Source organism: Eulemur rufifrons, chromosome 27 (assembly GCF_041146395.1).
Source record: "Eulemur rufifrons isolate Redbay chromosome 27, OSU_ERuf_1, whole genome shotgun sequence".
Taxonomy (NCBI): domain Eukaryota; kingdom Metazoa; phylum Chordata; class Mammalia; order Primates; family Lemuridae; genus Eulemur; species Eulemur rufifrons.
In genome coordinates, this window is record NC_091009.1 from 21478315 (window position 1) to 21497644 (window position 19330).

The 19330-nt window shown below is 34.5% G+C and overlaps 1 protein-coding gene across 3 annotated transcripts in view; it reads right to left on the bottom strand.

Moving 5' to 3' along the window:
- The window catches only part of KCNK2 (potassium two pore domain channel subfamily K member 2), a 157107-nt gene that overhangs the window by 23381 nt on the left and 114396 nt on the right, over positions 1 to 19330 (bottom strand). For all 3 annotated transcript variants that reach the window (XM_069459342.1, XM_069459343.1, XM_069459340.1), the window contains exons 4-5: positions 12198 to 12358; positions 9749 to 9935 (exon numbers count right to left, since the gene is read on the bottom strand). In XM_069459342.1, coding sequence (XP_069315443.1) covers positions 9749 to 9935; positions 12198 to 12358 — 348 coding nt within the window. The remainder of the gene's footprint in view (positions 1 to 9748; positions 9936 to 12197; positions 12359 to 19330) is intronic.

The following is a 19330-nucleotide window of genomic DNA, read 5'->3' on the forward strand; positions in this document are numbered from 1 at the left end:
GACAAAGAAGAAATGGTTTTTACTTCTGGAATGGGGAAGGTGAGTCTTAAGGAGGATAAAAACATGGAATAGCTCAGGGCAGAAAATACACAGCATATTCAAAGGACTTTTAGCAGTGGATGAACCTCCACATGGGCAGAGCCAAAGAGCGCACAGGTGGAAGAGAGGAATCTAGAAAAAGCAGGCTGTGTCTGATTGTGAAGTCTCGATTCTAACTCAATGGAGAATAGGTAAAAGTTTAGAGGGAGATAAATCCTATATTCCTGTTTGATGATATGCACAGAAAGAGCTAGTGGCAGAGAAGGAAGAATTGACAAGGAAGCCCCATGAGAGAGAAGCTTTTGTTCTGAACCAGCTAAGACATTATTGTGTCTGAGTTAGGCAGGGAAGGAAAGGAGAGTCATTTCAGAGGCAGAATCATCAGGGATCGATGACCAATTAGTTGGTGTGACAAGTGAGAGGAAGAGCTCTCTGATGACCAACAAACCTCACTTGGGAGATGATGCAGTAACTGAATAGGAAAGGAACTGTGACTAAAACAAGAGAAAAGTAATTTAAACTGAGACATGATAGGTTTAAGCGCTCAAAGTCGTACCCAGCAGGACCCTTAAATGCAGATCTAACACTTAACAGGACAGAGCAGGAGATAAGGATCTTAGGATCAACAGCATAGACTGGGGGTACTTAAACAGGGGTCATAGATACAACCCATACATTCATAACAACAGCTAATCAATTGCAAGTATATATTAAAAATCAAGTATAAAATATTGAGTATAACATTACTCTAAATTAGACTTTGAGTTGCTCACAATGACATTTTCAAATAATAAAGGATCAGAGTAAAAAGAGGGTATTTTTCTATCAGGTAAATAATGTGAATAGATGCAAGTTCAGCTTTCTTTTGGAACCAATAATTTTTGAGAGTACAGTTTACAAACTGAATAATATTACCTTCAAAATGTTGTGAAAATTTTATTTTGCGTAACATTGAAAAAATCATTTCTGGGAAGAATTATGGATGCTAAATGCATCTCGTGATGGTTAAGACTTGGCTCAGGGGGGATGCAACTCTACAAATCCACAGAGCTGACTTAAGAAATGTGTGTGGAAACCTGTTATTTGATAGGCTCACCAGCGAATTCCATTTTTTCAAATGTTTCCATTTCAATGAAACCAAAATGACATTTTTTTCCAAGTACTTTCTCTTTCAAAACCAAAAAATCTTCATCCAAATATTTGTGACTCATTTAACACATAAGTTCACCAAGATGTTGATTTTAGAAGAGTTAGTTCATGCTCAAGATGACTTTTTATAAGTCTTCTTTCTTATAAACAGGATGTCACAGTTTGAAAAGAGTAAATTAGCTTAATCACTAAAAGGTCTATATTTGGGTAAAATGTTCAACCCACAAGTTTTAGTGGATTCTAAGCTCAGGGGAAAAAATTGTTTTTCCTTTTTAAATTGCCACTCTTAAGATGAAATACTGGCAGTCAGATGATCTCAGAAAACTAATACTACATATAAGCAGTTTTGTCAAACAACTCACAAATCCTACACACTTTCTGATATTTAAAATTTATAAATTAATTTTTATATTAATCAATTGTAAGAATCATATTTAAATGAACATATCTGTAATGTCAGCATAACTTAATAAGAAGAGTTGTTAGCTTTATTTTTAAATGGGGAAATTCTTTAAAAAGAAATTCCTGGCTGCTACAAGCATTCATTTCAGCCTAGCTATGTTTGGGAAACCTATCCACGTGTCTCTTGCTTATTAAGAGATCTAGTCTTTTATTGACTTCCCGTAGAATTCCTACCTCTATCTCCACCACTCCCTTTTCTTCTCTTTCCACAGACTCCTGAGATGCAGCCTGTAGGTTTCTACGACCACTCTTTTTTCCTGGGTTCCCCATCAACCTGGCACTAATAGTCATTCCACTGCTTTTTTTCCTTTATTGCCACTGAAAATGTGCAAACAAGTTCTTTCCATTTTAAGAGCTTTCTGGCTAATCATTACAGGAGAGCATACAGACAGCAATAAAAATAGCAAACAGGGGTGGAGGTACAAAGGTTTCGGGAACCTTATAAACTTTTCCAAGTAGTCAAAATAAGTCTAATCTTCCTGACTCTCTGTTATGATATGTTGCAGCTTCTTTTAGATCCACCTCTCTCTGGATCTCCTCTCCCTCATACTTGCATAAGGAGCTCAGCCAGAACCTAATCCAATCTAACACATTAAACTACTAAAAATATAGCTCAGGAAAGGTTCTGGCTGGCATTATTGTTAGGAAACCATCCTCTCTACAAAGTGGGTTTCCTAACTTTGCTGGGAACAATTCCTCTACCCAACATTAAGAAAGTCCATTCCTACCTGGCTCCAAAGAATTGTTGATTGGGTCATGGCAGGTATCTCCTTGAAGGCATTTTTTCACTCTGGCCCTGGTAGCCCTACATAACCCAGTCAATATGCTCACATCAGCTGATTTACAGGATATTCAAAATTGGATTGGGAGAGAGGAGTGCAAAGTCAGACTTCCTGATTACCAACATAAATGAAATCCTTCATCCCAAAGCCCGTGAGTAGATGTCGAAGGCAGCTGTATTCCTACTCCTTACGCTTCCACTGACTTAGGGCAGGGCTGTTAATAAGACCCTTTGGCCATAGATTTAAGACACATCACCAGCTACCTTTATCAGAAATAAAGCTGATGATCTAATTGCCATTACTGTCATGGTCTGTTTGGATCTCAGAAATAGAAGACAGGTTTCTACTGGCTTCCTGAAATTTCTAACGGTAAGCATCCCACTCTAAAATAGAGATGTCATAATCTCAGTAGGAATTAAGTAACATCTGTCAGGCCATACAGGCACAGGGCAGCAGAGCTAGAATTCAAACCTAGGTCTGCATAGCTCCAAAACGCAAGCTCTTTCATTGAACCCAGTGGTCCATGTCACCTACAATCTTAGCTACTGTCCTTCTTATCATTTATCCACCAACCTATTTTGCCCATACTGCCTGGCAGGTACTCAGCTAAGGCTGGAAACACTCAGCTGAATGAGTCGTGCCCACTCCCCTCGAGGTTCTCACCTAGAAACCACGTGGGTCTGAAGACAAGCACCGTCTCCCTAGGAGCCTCCTCACCTTGCTCTGTCCTCATTCCAGCAGTTGCCAACAGTTGGCTTCTTCCAAAGAACCTGAACATAAAAACCTCATTCCCCTTAAATTCAATGTTCTTTTTTGGTGATTTTTTTTTTTCTGAATCACAAAATATTTACAAAGAAAAGTATCCTGGTTTAGTTTAGATAACAAATATTCATTTTAATTTTGGGTTTTTTTTAACTTTATTTTTATTAATTAAAGCTATTCTGCCTTAATATGGAGGGGAAAATCTTATTTTCTGCTTTAGTATATTTTTCTTTTGTTATAGTAATGTAAATGAATAAGGTGTTTCTCGTTGTTTCAAGAACTGAGAGGCTCTTTCAATGATATCAATGATACTGTAAATCCGGTTTTCCTTTTTGACAAATGGAAATAAGACTTCGGTATGAAAGAATAGCTCACCTACTCTAAACCAAACTTTGCATATGCCATGAAGTCAGAAAAACATAATGCCAAAAAAGGTAACTAAGCCTCTAGCATTCAAATGTATATTTTGGGATCCTATATTTCAGCATTTAAGAAGTCCATATGCTTGGTCTTAAATTAGGAAAACTGCCATGAGAAGAACAGCAGTCTCACCATCATAAAGAAAGAAAAATCAACACATCATCTCATCATTTATCCTTTGCAAAGATAGAACAATATACAGGATGAACACAATAGTTATCCCTAGAAATTACCTTTAAATCTCAAGACAGAGCAATCTGGAATTTTTTTTTTTTTTTTCACAAGAGTTAGTACAATTTACTGCCTGCCCCACAAAGCTATAATTATCAATCACTGAATGCTTTTTTCCTCATTTTTCCCCACATGCTTTTACAATGCTTCTATAGATGCATTCTGAACCCTAGAAATTACGTAAGTTGTTGGTTTTTCCATAGTCCCATGAGACTTTTGAACTTTGGGTCAAATCTCATTTAATTGATCAACACATGGCTATCAGTTCTCTTGTGAGTTTGCTGGGAGTCAGTGGCTGAATCAAGGGATGACCAGGCCCCTTGCAGAATTTTCCTGCATTATAAAACAGAGCAACTACCAGGAAGAGAAGAAGGTTCCTTATTTAATTTAATTGTTGTTTTCAGATTTCATACATTCTGTCCCACAGGAAGAGGAATTAGAGCAATTGTTATCACTAAGTGCTAAGCATAGTATCTAATTTACAATATGTGTTCACTAAACACCTAAACAAACTAATGAATGACTGATGGATAAAATACATCTCTCTAGCAGTCACACAAAAATTCTCCCTTTCTGATCAGAGTGACTTTTCTGAGCCACTGTTGTGGCAGTGGTGGTGGTGGCAGTGACCGCTCTCCAATAGGTCTCACTCCTTTTCCGGTACTTTCCTTGTCATCTGTTGAATTCCTGGCAAAGTATTACTCGGTGATCAACTCAGTAATAGCCCTTTTACTAACGGGCTTCTGACAAAGTTGCAAAACTCTTACGCAACATCGGATACTGTTTTCTAGAGGGTCTCCACTAGAACAAATTGTTTTGGAAAAAAAAAAAAACTTGCCATGGTTTTTAAACAGAGATTTATGTTTTCATGATAAAATTCTCTTTACTTAAGCAAGCTCTGAGCACTTCAATGAATGAGTCATAATTTCGATTTTACAGGAAAGCAACAGTTTGGTTACCTAAAAACTGCATTTCCAATAATGAGTTTTAAAACATAATTCCAAGAAAACTTCGTTCTTAATATGAGACATACGAACATGTTTTTTCCAAGTCAAACAAATGTGATGACAAATGATTATAGAACCATGAAAAATTATAAAAATGTTGTAAAGGTAAATGAACCAGCAGAAGAGTTTTACTTGGGAAAGTTCCAAATTATATTTTCTATATAGAAGGAACACAAGGCAGTAAGCACTGAAGCCTGATTGACCTAGTACGCATTCAATAACTACATGTGTGATGAAAAAAAATTCATTACTTAACCAAGTATAAATTTCACTCACCAAAATTCCAAAGAAGTATATTTCTATGGTTAAATAAATCAATGCTTATTTTCATAATATCGACCACGAGGATTTCTTATAACATCTGAATTTTTGCCTGGAATTTTTGGTTTTTATCAGAAAACTAGGTAATGTGAGGATACTGCTTTGTGAAACTATAAATCTGCATCTGCCTTTTTCACCCATTCACATTGCCTCTCATGAATCAATCCGGTTTATGAAAAGGAGTGTTTGGAAGGACTGCATTGGGCAGCTTCTAACCAAGCTGTGAAAATGTGTGTCTTAGATTACATGACCCCCTCTAACCCTAGCAGCATATATTAAAGGAGCCACCAGCTTTGAAAAAGAATTTTAAATTGTGTTAAGTTAGGTAATTATTTGACTTTTCTCAAATTTTGAAGAATCACCAACTCTTGTTTTTTGTGAGTGTTTTCTTTTAAAGCCATGGACCTTTCTAAAAGAAGACAACTTGTAAAAGCAAGCCTGAATAAGTAAAAGACAATCTTTCACACGTTACCATATACTTAGTACTACTTCTTTTATTTTAATGAAGAAAAGCTGATTTAGCACTCAGTCTATAAGGCAAGCATGACTTAACAACTTATCACCCCAGGCATCTGTCCAAATAAAAAAATAAAATGATGAAAGTTAAGAAACAGAACATAAGGCATCAACATTAATTTTCAAATAACAATTTAGCCATGAACTTTAATTTATCTCTATGAATTTGACTATATACATCATTATAAATGCTTTTGAAATCAAGTAAATGACACTTTGCTAAATAATTTCCTTTCTCCCTTCTCACCTTTCAGGAAGAGGCACTCTGCATTCACTACCCTTAGCAATTGGGGTCTGCTTATTCATATGTCAAACAAAAGCGTTGGACTGACTCTGTGGCCTCCCAAGTTCCTTTTAGCCCCAGAACATTGACCCCTGAGATAAGACAAAAAAGGCCATCCAGAAGAAGCAGATACTAATCACTAAGGTAACACTTACTTAGTAAACCACTAAAACATGTTCCCTATATAAATGTGAAATTAAAATTTGCTGGGAGATCTCTTCCTGCAGAAAAAGTACTAAGTGCTGAATTCCCATATTCAGTCACATGCACAGAGACCACTGCCTATTTGTGGTCTCTAAATGCTTTGGATTCAACATTACCGACAATGGAAAAGTACAGTACGTGCAAATCTAAATATACAGTTACTTATGAATTAGAAATTTATTATGGTCTAATATATTGTATCATAAATATTGTGACATATAAAAATAAAAAGGAGTGGGATTTAGAAATGGATAGAAATAGGAGTTGTCATATTTTCTTCTCATCATAGAAAGTCTACCTTTCTCGTTTATTCCCCGGGGACAAGCACTATTTCAGAGTCCTGGTCTAAATCACCATATCAGCACTTGTTGTTCTTGAGATGCTCCCGATAACTACACCAACATTAAGAAATATGGACGTATTACAACCTGTATCTTAAACGTTTATAAATCACTTTCTGAAATATGTTCTTATCTTTTAATAAGACCACAGTTTAAAGAACATGTTATTTAAGTTGGGTTCAGAAATACTCCTTATAACAATGTAATTGAGCCCTAATCCTATTCGGAACAGGTTTTGCAGGGTTTGAGAAGAGCATCAAATACTGAGTGTGCATTAGGGGACGTACATTTTGTTTTCTTTTGAGATTTATAACCCAATAGAAAGACAAGAAGGTTCAAGTTAGAGCAATGCCTCTTGCTTTTCCCTGGCAAAAAATAGCAAAATTAAATGAGAGCTCTATCTGTAGTGACATCTAATAGCAAGAGGGAAGGTTCTAAAAAGTAAATAACTGATAATTCCCAGATGGGAACCTCGCCTTACTTAGCTCAATAGCTAATTTTACAGTCACAAGGAGCCAAGAAGCAAAGGCTAATTTTGTGTACTCTAATGAACTATATGAGGCAATTATTTTCTAAGATCTTTTAAAAAGAAATCCTCACAAGTTTTATTTTTCCAGAGACTCTTGCAAAGGGCACACATTTGCTACCCAGCCTTTGCCACATCTCATTCCAAAAACGCTCCCTGGGCACAAGCACCCAGCATGTAACGACTATAGTACTAGCAACCGGGTTCTATGGCTTTCCGAAGACCAACATAGCCATAAAACATAACACATAAATTAAGGAGACAAAGGTAAACGGACAAAACTAGTGTTAATCTGCCTCCTCTCTAATTTATCTTACTTAGCATTTGTCACTTTAATCATATCAAATTCCTATGCTAATTATTATCACGGTATATTTCTACCATTTTTTATTATTTCTTCCATAAAATAAAAATAAAATTAAAGTAACAGATTTAAAGAAGGGTAACAATATAATAAATCCTACTAACGATTTGTTTGTTCGATTATACTTAATGACGCACAGGTATCTTTCTGTCACCCTACTCTCCTACCACACTGTGCCATAATTTTGAATCAGGGTCCCCACTGATACACACAATATGTTTTCCTTGGGCAGTCGGGAGTAGCTACTAATAGACTCGTGTAATCTAGCCAGTCTAGCCAGTTGCAGAGTGTTGATCTCTTAAACTAAGTTAAAAAAAATTTTTTTCATCTTCTACAAGGCCATAAAGTAAAAATATTTGCTTTTTCCCCTAAGCCAGTTTATACAGTGGTCACAAATACACTATAATTTTAGGATTCCACCCACTTTTATTTTCATTTATAATTTTTGTTTTTTTAGAGAGTTTCCGACCATAAGGGCCACATACTGGATGGACATAGTTTGTCAGTTGTTTAAAATAACACAAGTTATAGGAGGCTGTTGGCCTGAAAATATAAGAATCATCACATAATACCTATATAGTCCACATTGCTCTAGGACCTTATTAATTATACTTATAAAGTGATAAGACAGCCTAAGATTAATGGACAAGTATACTTTTTGTCATCACCACTATGTCTAATTTTCTCCTATGTTAACATACTTTCCATGTCTACACAAGCCTATTATACATTTCCAATAAGAGGTAGAAAATGAGTATTTTAGGACAGAAGCTTATCTTCTTATATGCAGTTACAAATGTCTGAAATTCTTCTGTCCACATCTTGCTAATCATAACACAAAAAGATCTCCCCCAAAGTGATTCACTCTTTTTTCCTGGGGCCACCATCTAGTGCAGAGACGTGTACACAGTGTTTTTGACCAAAGCAGAGCTTTGTTCATGAAAACATCCCCATCTTCAAGGATATTACACATTCCCCACAAGGAGGGATTTGCCTGGTTAAATCCTAAATAACAAATCTATAGAAACAGATGAACTATCAGACTTCCCTGAGATTTTTATAGAACTGCAGAACATATTTTCTTTTCTGAAAATATTTAAGTGGTAGTCTGGGTAAAGATAAAACAGTGAATAGTCAGAAAGTATAAAACTCTCTTAAAACTAGTCTCATGAGTTTATTCTGAGAAATTTAATAACACAATCCTACTATAATGTTTACCATGTTTTTTTAAATACTTCAAAGTGATTTTTTTTTTTTAAAGAATGGTTTAAATTTTTAGAAGCTGGTAAAAATGATCCATGATAGATTAGCATATTTACTTTTACCACCATTACTATATTTTATTTAAAATTGGGGTTACAACAATAATGATGGTGGATAATAAGTGGAAAAGAGAGAGTTGAATTGACAGGGACATAAGATCTAAGAAACACAACAGAGCAAAGGGCACTTGATTTTTTGAGAAATCAAAAAATATGAATAGAAAAATGTAGACACTAGTTAAGGTCAAAACTGCTGTCCTAAGAATTAAAAATTAATCGAGTAAGTATTTTAGAGAAAAAAAATATTTTAAGTAGCCAAGCACATCTGACGTTTGCAGCTGTTTTTAAAACTAAGGCAGGAAAGAGCCTAAGTTGAAAGGTCAAAAATAAATTAAACCTGAATTCTTATACCACTTACAAAAATAAGTAAGAGCCGATATTTGGTTTCTAAAATTAGGGTAAAAATGTAAAATTCTGAACAACCAGCAATTTACTTTTCCCTCACATAAGAAAAACTAAATGTTCAACTCCACCCTTCTGTTTGCCTCCAGTGTCACAGGGTCACTTTTTGTCTTTGCCACTGTGATAGGTTGATTTGTGTCCTCCAAGAAGATATCCTGTAGCCCTAATCCCCAGTCCCTCAGAATGTAACCTTCTGTGAAAAAGGTTCTTGCAGATGAAATTAGTTAAGATGAGGTCATACTGGAGTAGGGTGGGTCCCTAATCCAATATGACTGGTATCCTTATAGGAAACTGAGAGACACAAGAACAACTTGCATGGAAGAGGCAGAGCGGGGAGTGATGCAGCTGTAAGCCAAGGACTGATGGCCTCCACCAGAAAGAAGCAAAGAAAGATTCTACCCAGAGTCTCAGAATCTCAAGGTGCCCAGCTGGCACCTGATATCCAGCTTCCATGAGCAAATGGATTTCTTTTGTTTAAAGCCACCCAGCTTGTGGTACTTGGTTATGGCAGCCCTAGGAAACTCATACAGCCATTGCATTTCATTATAAACCCAAGTTTTAGAAAAGTCTAAAAGAAACAGGTTCGGTGAGCAATGTGGGGGCCAGGAAAACCTTACCTGCAACGTAGTCGCCAAATCCAATGGTTGTCAAAGTGATAACCACAAAATAAATGGCGTCCAGGGCGCTCCAGCCTTCTATGTGCTTGAATATGATCGCAGGCAAAGCCACAAAGAGGACACAGCCAAATAGGATAAATATAATTGTTGAGATGATGCGAATCTTGGTCTGACTAACATTCCACTTCTACACACACACAAACAAATAATACATACAGATAGATACATGGGGGGGAGAGAGAAAGAGAGAGAAAGAGGGGTTGATTATTGGCATGCCCACAAAGTTAACCTATATGCTGTTATCAGCAAATTAGCAAGTAAGCTACTCCCTTTTATTCTTAGTTTTCAATTGTCCTTACTTATGAAAATTGGGAATAACATAAATAACTTAAAACAATCAATGCTAATAATGATGCTGCTTTACTCTTACACAGCTTTACAACAGATAAAATGCATTTAAAAATAAATTCCATTTGCTCTGCGAATGCAGTTTCAGATTTGCATCATTATTTGTTTACCTGAGCTACTTTTGAAATATTTCTATTTTATAGGCATACAACTGATCGTGGACCACACACAATTCAGAAATGTATGAAAGTAGAGAAAACTGAAATAAGAATTAAATATTTACAATTTATAATTGGTGAACATTAATTGCATGAAGACTTTCCTCTGTCACTCCCATCACTTTTTCTTACTACTAATTCAATTAATTAGAGCATAATACTAACAGACCTAAAGTCCACAGCTTTATTCCCACATGAACCAGGTGAATGGTTTCTCTGTTTTCCGGCACTAAACTGTACAATGAAGAAGGCTACATGATCTCTAGGTAAAGATAAGTCTTCAACATATCTAAGCCATAATTGTTGAGTACCCATACTTTTTTTTTTACCTCTTCCTCCAATAAAAAAATCTCCATAGTATACTGTATTAAATGGAGTTGAGATATATATACATATATATATAGGAGTTTATCTTCAAGCTCTCTATTTGAAGTTAGTTACTGTATATTTTTAATCTCTAACTGGATCTATCCTATCTACTGTAAAAATTATAGGTCACATCCCACACTATATGAAAATCACTGAATGTTAGAGCTTGAGAATTTTTAGAGATAAAGAACCATGAAATCATAGAATGGAAAGAGAACATAGGCATTCTTCTAGTCCCCATCCTTAACTCGTATGTGAGAGTTAAATGAGTTCATGTTTGTGAAGTTTTTAAAATAGTGCTTTGTACCAAGCACTGAATCATGATCACTGAAAGGTCATCACTCTGAGGACATGTAACTTTTTTTTATGCACTATTGTATATGCTACATAAAAAATATGACCCAGCATCTAGTAGGCACTTGAAAATTTGTTGAATCAATCAATGAGCAATTTGGTATTACCAAGTTCATACTACTGATCTGCCTCTTGATTAATATAGAGGATACTTTTAATACCAATATAAGAAAACTATATCTTATTCTACTCTAATAGTAAATATGTTTGAGAGCTAATTTAATCATAAATATGGAACATGACTAATACTAAAACTGGAACTGTAATGTAAATTGAGAAAATAATACTCAATAGTTTTATTTCATCCATAGAGTTAAATATAAATATCTTGTTGAACTTTTTGTGAAGAGATGAAACATTATTGAATAGTAAATAAAATTTATTTGCAGCAGTGGTGCTAGTAGTGAGAAATCATTTATAATTCCACCCTCTAACACAACCATTTTCTTCTTTCACAATTTTCTTTGAGAAAACAGGCTTATTATCATAGGATTATAATTATTTTTCATGTAAAATTCTCATAAAAGCATTTTAATTCTTTTCTATTGGCTATAATTCAAGCATGAACATCTTCCTGTATACTACCTTGGGTCTACTGAATTACATTCCATAGGTACGTTTCTATCAATGGCATTAATGAATTAAGTTATATGATCACCTTTCTCGTGTTTGCTATTTGTATTGCATCCTTCCCAAAGGGGCTATATAAAGGTACCAAAGCAATTTTTTAATAACAAAATATTGTCATTTACTCTCTACATTAATGTTTAACTTATATTGCTGCCAGCCCTTAGAGTAATGCCTCCACGGTACCACTATTCACACTATACAAATATGAAAATGGAGATTTCAGGGAAAAATAACTAGTTTAAGATAATGTAGCTAAGAGATAGTACATCTGGAATTTGAACCTAGAACTATCCAATTTCTACTTTTTTCATATATCTTTTTGGATTTTTCTCATGCACTAATTTATTCATTCAGATTAAGTACAAAAATAATTAAAAGACAGTAAATTACATGCTTATAGGGATGCAAATAAACTGTTAAGGAAACCCTAATAGCTGAATGTCTAACTGTACCTGAGATGATAGAAAAAATGTAATACTCTTAAAAAATCAAACAACAAATACATGTAGTTAAAAGTCTGTCATACTCACAATAAACGTATCTTCCACTTTGGCAATTCCTTTTCCAAATATGGTCCCTAGTTGATCTCCAACTCCAGCCAGCAGAAAACCAAAGAGGGGAATTCCCAGTAAGGCATAGATGATACAGAATATTTTCCCGCCTTCTGTGCGTGGTGAGATGTTTCCAAATCCTAAAAAAAAAAGAAAGAAAAAAATCTGTTGTTTATAAATGAGTAGTAATTTAAAAAATATGACATCAAGTTGATTCAGAAATTCACAAATATTATATCAATCTTTATATATCTTGAAAAAATTGAGTTGAGAATCCCATTGTATTATTTAACCTTTTAATATATGATAATATAAAATACTCTTATAAGCAAATATTTCAATAATATACAAAGTACAGCTAATGTTCCAATTCAACTTTGATAAGATGATGAAAACTGAGGCAGTAACACATTCAATAAAGCCAATATTTTCATTAGGTTTACTCCTATTTCTATTACTGATAATCCTGCTGACTATAAAGCTTTCATTGGCACTTAGAAAACACTGAGAAGAGTGTAACGACTTAATTTAAGAGCAGTATTCAAACATGCTTAAATTATTCAAAGATTAAAGTTTAGTAGCAACTTTCGAATCTTTTTATTCAAGTGGATACCAGAACACAATAATTAAAAACTTAAAATTATAAAACTTGCTTAAAGTTATGAAGATTTTGAAAGCTTTCCAGTTTTGTGCAACAATATCTATTTGTTACGATTCAAGCAGTTCAACGTCATTTACTTTATAATAGCAGAAGCATTGTCTACATCCATGATTGGGTTAAAGAATGCCTGCTTTCTAGAAGTACACAGAGGGCCTCTTTTGATAGATAAATCTTTTACTCTCCTTCATATTAAATTAATTTGGACTTTTAGTTTTAATTTTGTCTTACTCAAAAATGTGGCTAAATATTTTGGGATTGGCTTTTTGTTGTTACTTTCTAGTTTAATAATTATTATAGTCAAAGATTATGGGCATTCAATGTCTATCTTCCCCACTTGAATATGAGTTCCATGAGTGTAGAGACTGATTGATTACTTATTTTCTAGATATATATTTTGCAATTATAACTCAAGAACCCACTTGCGTGAGTAGTGGCTTATTAACTAGCGCATAAATGACAATCAATAAATATTTTTCACTGATTGACACATAAATGCAAATGCCTCAAAATACTTTAGGAAGGAGGTATAGAAAAATAAAAACATAGAGAAATATGCTTCTCTGTGGGAACTCATAAAAATTATTATTTATTTTTTTATCTTAGCATATTATGTGAGTACAAATGTTTAGGTTACATATATTGCCCTTGCCCCACCCAAGTCAGAGCTTCAAGTGTGTCCATCCCCCAGACGGTGCGCACGGCACCCATTAGGTGTGTATATACCCATTCCCTCCTCCCTCCTCCCATCTGCCCGACACCTGATGAATGTTATTACTATATGTGCACTTAAGTGTTGATCAGTTAAAACCAATTTGATGGTGAGTACATGTGGTGCTTGTTTTTCCATTCTTGGGATACTTCACTTAGTAGAATGGGTTCCAGCTCTATCCGGGATAATACAAGAGGTGTTATATCACCATTATTTCTTATAGCTGAATAGTACCCCATGGTATATATATATATATATACACCACATTTTATTAATCCACTCATGTATTGATGGCCACTTGGGCTGTTTCCCCATCTTTGCAATTTTGAATTGTGCTGCTATAAACATTCTAGTGCAGATGTCTTTTTTACAGAATGTCTTTTGTTCTTTTGGGTAGACGCCTCTCTCTGAATAACTAACAAATTTACTATCTTTACAATCAAAATACATAGGTTTTAAAAAATTTGTAAATTAATGAAATTATTCTAAAATTCATCTGGAATACAATGAACAATAATGGTCAATAAATATTTAAAAGGAAGACTAATAAGAGATAAAGGTTACTTCCAAATTAAAAGGATGTTATCTATAGTTTTAATAATTAAAACTAGCAGATTGATGAATGAAAACAATAGAAAGCACAGAAAAGGACTCCAACATGTAAATGAATTAAGTATTTGATAAATATGATATTTCAAATCAATTTAAAAAGAGTTAAATATTCACTGAATAGTGATGAGGTATGCAATAAGGTACTTGGAAACAAATCATGTCCTTATTCTTGCATTGCACACTAAATATTATCAGATTGATTAAATCATCAAATATTTAAAAATCTGACCATAAGATACTATGAAGAAAAGTCAGGAGAATAATTCTTTAAGCATAACCACTAAGGAAGAAACATAAAGAAAGTGAAGGATAAATATGATTACACAAAAATACAATGATGCTGTATGTCAAGAGAAAGGTATAAACACTAAGCAAAGGCCAGATATTTTTGCCAAAAGGCAGTGAAGAAAGATGCAGGCTTCTCTTGACCAAAAAGTTAAGCTTTCATTTCATTTTCAGAGCTGAAGATGGCCCAAATCCATCACATTTGCACTTGTGATTTGAGATATTCTCCTAATTTAGCTTGCCATCCAGTTATTTAAACCATGGATCATTACTTAAGAATATACCTAGTTACTGAAAAATTTCAAATACCCATAAGGATAAATTGATCAACCCTAAATACATTATTGGTTATGTGTATTTGGGATATTCAATGAAAGCCTGTGAAGTAGCTGACTCTCACAAGCAAGTTCACATCCATTGAAAGATGTCAGGCTAAACCTGTAATAAGCAACACTTTTGGATGATAGTAGCCTTTCTACTCTCTGTGTCAAACTTACTGAAATTAGGTAACAGAGTAAAACTGTTTAGACTTGTTGGCTGCAGTTAACATACTATGGATTTAAGAGTTCTATTTGACTAATAGGAAGTTCATGGAAACCTTGAATCTCTTATCCAGATTCCAGTGTGGAGACAGTAGTTTATGATTACATTCATTGACAACTGTAAAGATAAAAGCAACAATAAATTGAAGTTGCATTGCCATAGACCCTTCTAGAGTTAAACACATTTTTAAAAAACATCTAAGTAATTCTGATTAAAAATTTAAGAGATAGAACTTATTACCCCAATCTCATGGAGAGAAACTATAGATAAGAAAAAAATGCATACTATTATTTTACTTGGATCACTTCTGTATCATAAAGTGCTAAGCTATACATAGAAAAAAAGAAACCAAATATCATAACAACAATCAATGAGATTTAATTCTATTCAATGAAAAATTTTTCAATGAATACCATTTGCCAGTCACCATCTAGCTAGATACTGAGAACACCGAAATGAAGAAAACACTGATCCAAACATTTCCAAATTGTTAACAAAATCCACTAAATATGCCATCCACTGACTTTTCTTAAAACATTAATTAAGGCACACAAATGGACAAAGATTTGCTAAACTGAAAACCAAGGAAGACAGTCATGAATATAAGAAACATTCCCATGAAAACACTGCTCTTAAGCAGCTGGGATAGCATAATTTGGGGCCCATGTTTACTTTGATCTCTGAAATTCAAGAGCAAGCCAACTAGGAAGCAGAGAGAAAAATGTGTTTGCATTTCTCCACTATCAATCATGGTGCACGAGTCTTACATTTTCTGGTAGTGCCATATGTCTCATCTCCTCTACCTCTATCATCATTTGCTGCTAAGTTAGGACCATTCAAATGCTGTATCTACCCAGAGGCCAAAACTGCTCTCAATATGCAGCATTTAAGCACTGAAAGTAGAGCAGACTCGCGAAAAATCCTTGAAATAACTCCACACTATGACAAAAAATGTTCATGTACTGTATCAGGAAATTCTGCAAGGACCCAAGGATAAATGAGGAGTGAAGAGTGAAAGAAGAATGGAAAAGAGAATGGAACAAAAGATTTCCTATTCAACATGAGTCTTTAAAGAAGAAAATCCATGAATAAATAAAATGCTAAGAAACATAATTAAATATAATGGATACTTAGAGGAGGAATTAATGGCAAATGAAAATAATTTCATGGGACAGTCTGAACTAAATGGACAAGAGAAACAAGATGGAGATGTTCAATAAGTAAATTAAACATTGATTGGCTAAAATTCCTAAGCTCTTCTCTCTCACACCGCAACATTCCTATACCACCAGAAATAACCAATTCACAAAGATAACACAAAACAGAAAATCTCAATGGTGATAGAGATCTCTAAGAATAAATATAATAAAATATAAATACTTTGTGTATAAGATGACAAAAAGTTACAAAATGAATGACATAAAAGAAGACTTGAAGAAATGAAGAGAGATACAAGTATCAATTTTTATCAAATTATGTGTAATGGACACATCTGGAGCTCTGACTTGGGGGGATAGGCGGTACATGGGCAACGTATGTAACCTGAACTTTTGTACCCCCCATAATAAGCTGAAATAAAAAAAAAAAAAGAAAAAAAATTATGTGTAAATATGTGATTGCAATAAATATTTTGGAAGAGTTTTCAGTAGAACTTGATGAACTTACATAAAAATCATATAAAAAAGTAAAAAAATTTTGGAAAAAAGGAATGAAAGGATTTGCTTTACATGCTATCAAGATCTACTTTAGCAATTAAAAATCAATGTGATTAAGACAATGTGGTACTAGGGTATTGGACAGGGAGAGACAGAGAGCTCAGAAATATACCCAAACGTATCCGCAAAGATGAGTATATGCCAGAAGCAGGGAGAAGATGAATTAGTCATGGAATGGGGGGTGAACAGTGGCCATCCAGTGAGACTGAGAAAGGCCTTCAACTTGCTATATTATGTTTTTACTTAACAATAACAAGAAAAACAGCAAGAAGCAATATTAAGATTTGATAAAGGTAGATTTTCAATATTTCTCTCTCTAGACACTTGTACATATTTGAAATATTATATAATACTAAAAAGAGAAAAGAATATCTAGAATATGTTACATTTGTAGCTTAAGAAGACATTGTACAATATTTTGCACCAACTCTTATAGTTCTTTAAAAGCTAAAAATATAAAATTATTATCTTAGCATGACACAGAATATCTATCTCAAAACATGTAATAGCATACTTAATGTTAAAATACAACTGGATAAATTTCCTTAAAATCAGGGGAAAAAATGATAGCTAGTTTACAAACTATTTATTGTTTATTGTAATTCTGAAAGTTCTAGCAGGTGTAATGGCAGTACAGAAATAAAAAGAATAATTATTACAAAGAAGAAGACAAATAGTTGTGGGTGGAATTAAATATCTAGTAAACACAGGAGAATATTAAAAATTGCAGAATAAAGAAAAGCTCAGTAAAATAGCTGAATGCATGACAAAAATGTAGAAACCAACAGCATTGCAATACTTTAGCATTATCTCAGATGTACTGAGTGAAATGGAAAAGTACTTATTCATAATATTAAGGGAAATATAAAATACTTATAATTAATCTTTTCAGGACATATGCAGAAACTTTGGAGAACAGCTTGGGCTAGTATGGAATGGGATGAAATGAAACAGAAAAGAACATAATAAGATCAGGAGGAGCATATACTAATTTTTAAATGTATCATTAAAAGAAATATTACAAATAAGTTGGAAATTGAAGAATTATTCAATTAATAGTGCCAGAGAAATTGGTTACCATTTTAGAGAAAAATAATTTCACCCTATGTGAAAATAAGTATCAGGCAAAACACAAATTAAACAAATAAGATACAAATAAGTAAACCAAACCAAATTATTTCCCTATTAATCCCCTCTGATTATGTTTCTTCCCTTGCCTCAAATGCATACCCTTCCACCCCCCATGCTCTTCTCCTGGCTTTTGAAAAAATTACTCATTACCTGAGTTAGATATCAACTCTCCAAGAAGCCATCCTTGAACCCTCGCTACATGCTCCTATGGCTGGATTGGATCCACCTCCTGTATACAGGTTTTCCTCTCATTAGATTTATCTAATTAGATTGTAATCATTCACTCTGCAAGGTCAGGGACCATGTTTTAGTCATCAGTGTAGGCCTGGTGTATTTCCATTGGACATCTAAATAAATACCACTTGCTTCCTGAAGCTACCTTTCTATAGTCTATGCCTCCCTGTAGCCCTCTCTTCATTCTTCTCTGGAAGTTCCTCCTCCTCAATGATGAGGTTTTGTAGAGTACCTGATAAAGTTTCAGAGCTTAGACCTAAAATGTTCTCCAACACCTGTTCAGTGTGGCATTCGCTGCCATGGTGGGGGTTAGGAAAAGGTGCTACATGAAAATATCCCTCTGCCCTTCTTATCATCATTCAAAATCTCTTCTGCACGTTTGCATTTTATTTGCATTTCCTCTTTACTGATTTAACTTCTCATTAATATTTTTCTTCTAAAAAAATCGAACTAGCTCATTTCATCTTCCTCCCTACAGTAATTCAGAGTTTTGTCCTTAGTGAATGGCTAGCAGATAACTACTGTCTTAAATCATTTCGTCTTGCCATTCTCTTTGAGTGACCTTTTTTTAAATACCTCATGGATTACGCTACAAACATTTTCTTCATGTTGTACTTTTTCATAGAAGGCTGTCCCTTCTCTAGCATCCACATCCCCACTGACAGGCGTGCTGAGGACATTACCCTAACTCTGTGTGCCCTGGACAATCCCCCAACCCTTTCCTCCTCCCCAATGCTCATCAATTCACCACCATCTTGTTATGTTTAAATAACATACATCGTTATCACAATGCCAGAGCTCTCAAATCTCCCTCATTCTCAGATCCCAAAAGTCTTTGTAGGCCACCAGGCAGACCCCCTTCCTATCACAACCCTTCCATTCTCCTATCCTGTTTCTTAACAGTTCCAATGCCACTACCTCAAGGCATCGAAACAGCCTGCCCGTCATCTTTTCTCACCCAAATCCATCTCACAATAGCTGACGCTCACTAAAGCACAGCTTCAGTCTTCATCTTCTGTAGTTTTCAAATCCCTAAGTGTTCTGAAATCTTTAAGGACAAATCACCACTATTTATGTGCCAATATCCCCTGGTGTGCAATTGCTCTACCTTTTAGTAACACCAGAGGCATCATAACTTGCTGAAGAAAATACGCTGGACTTCTCTGATTCCTTACATTTTTGTTGTTGTTGTTGTTGTTGTTTGCTCCTTCTAGCTGGCACA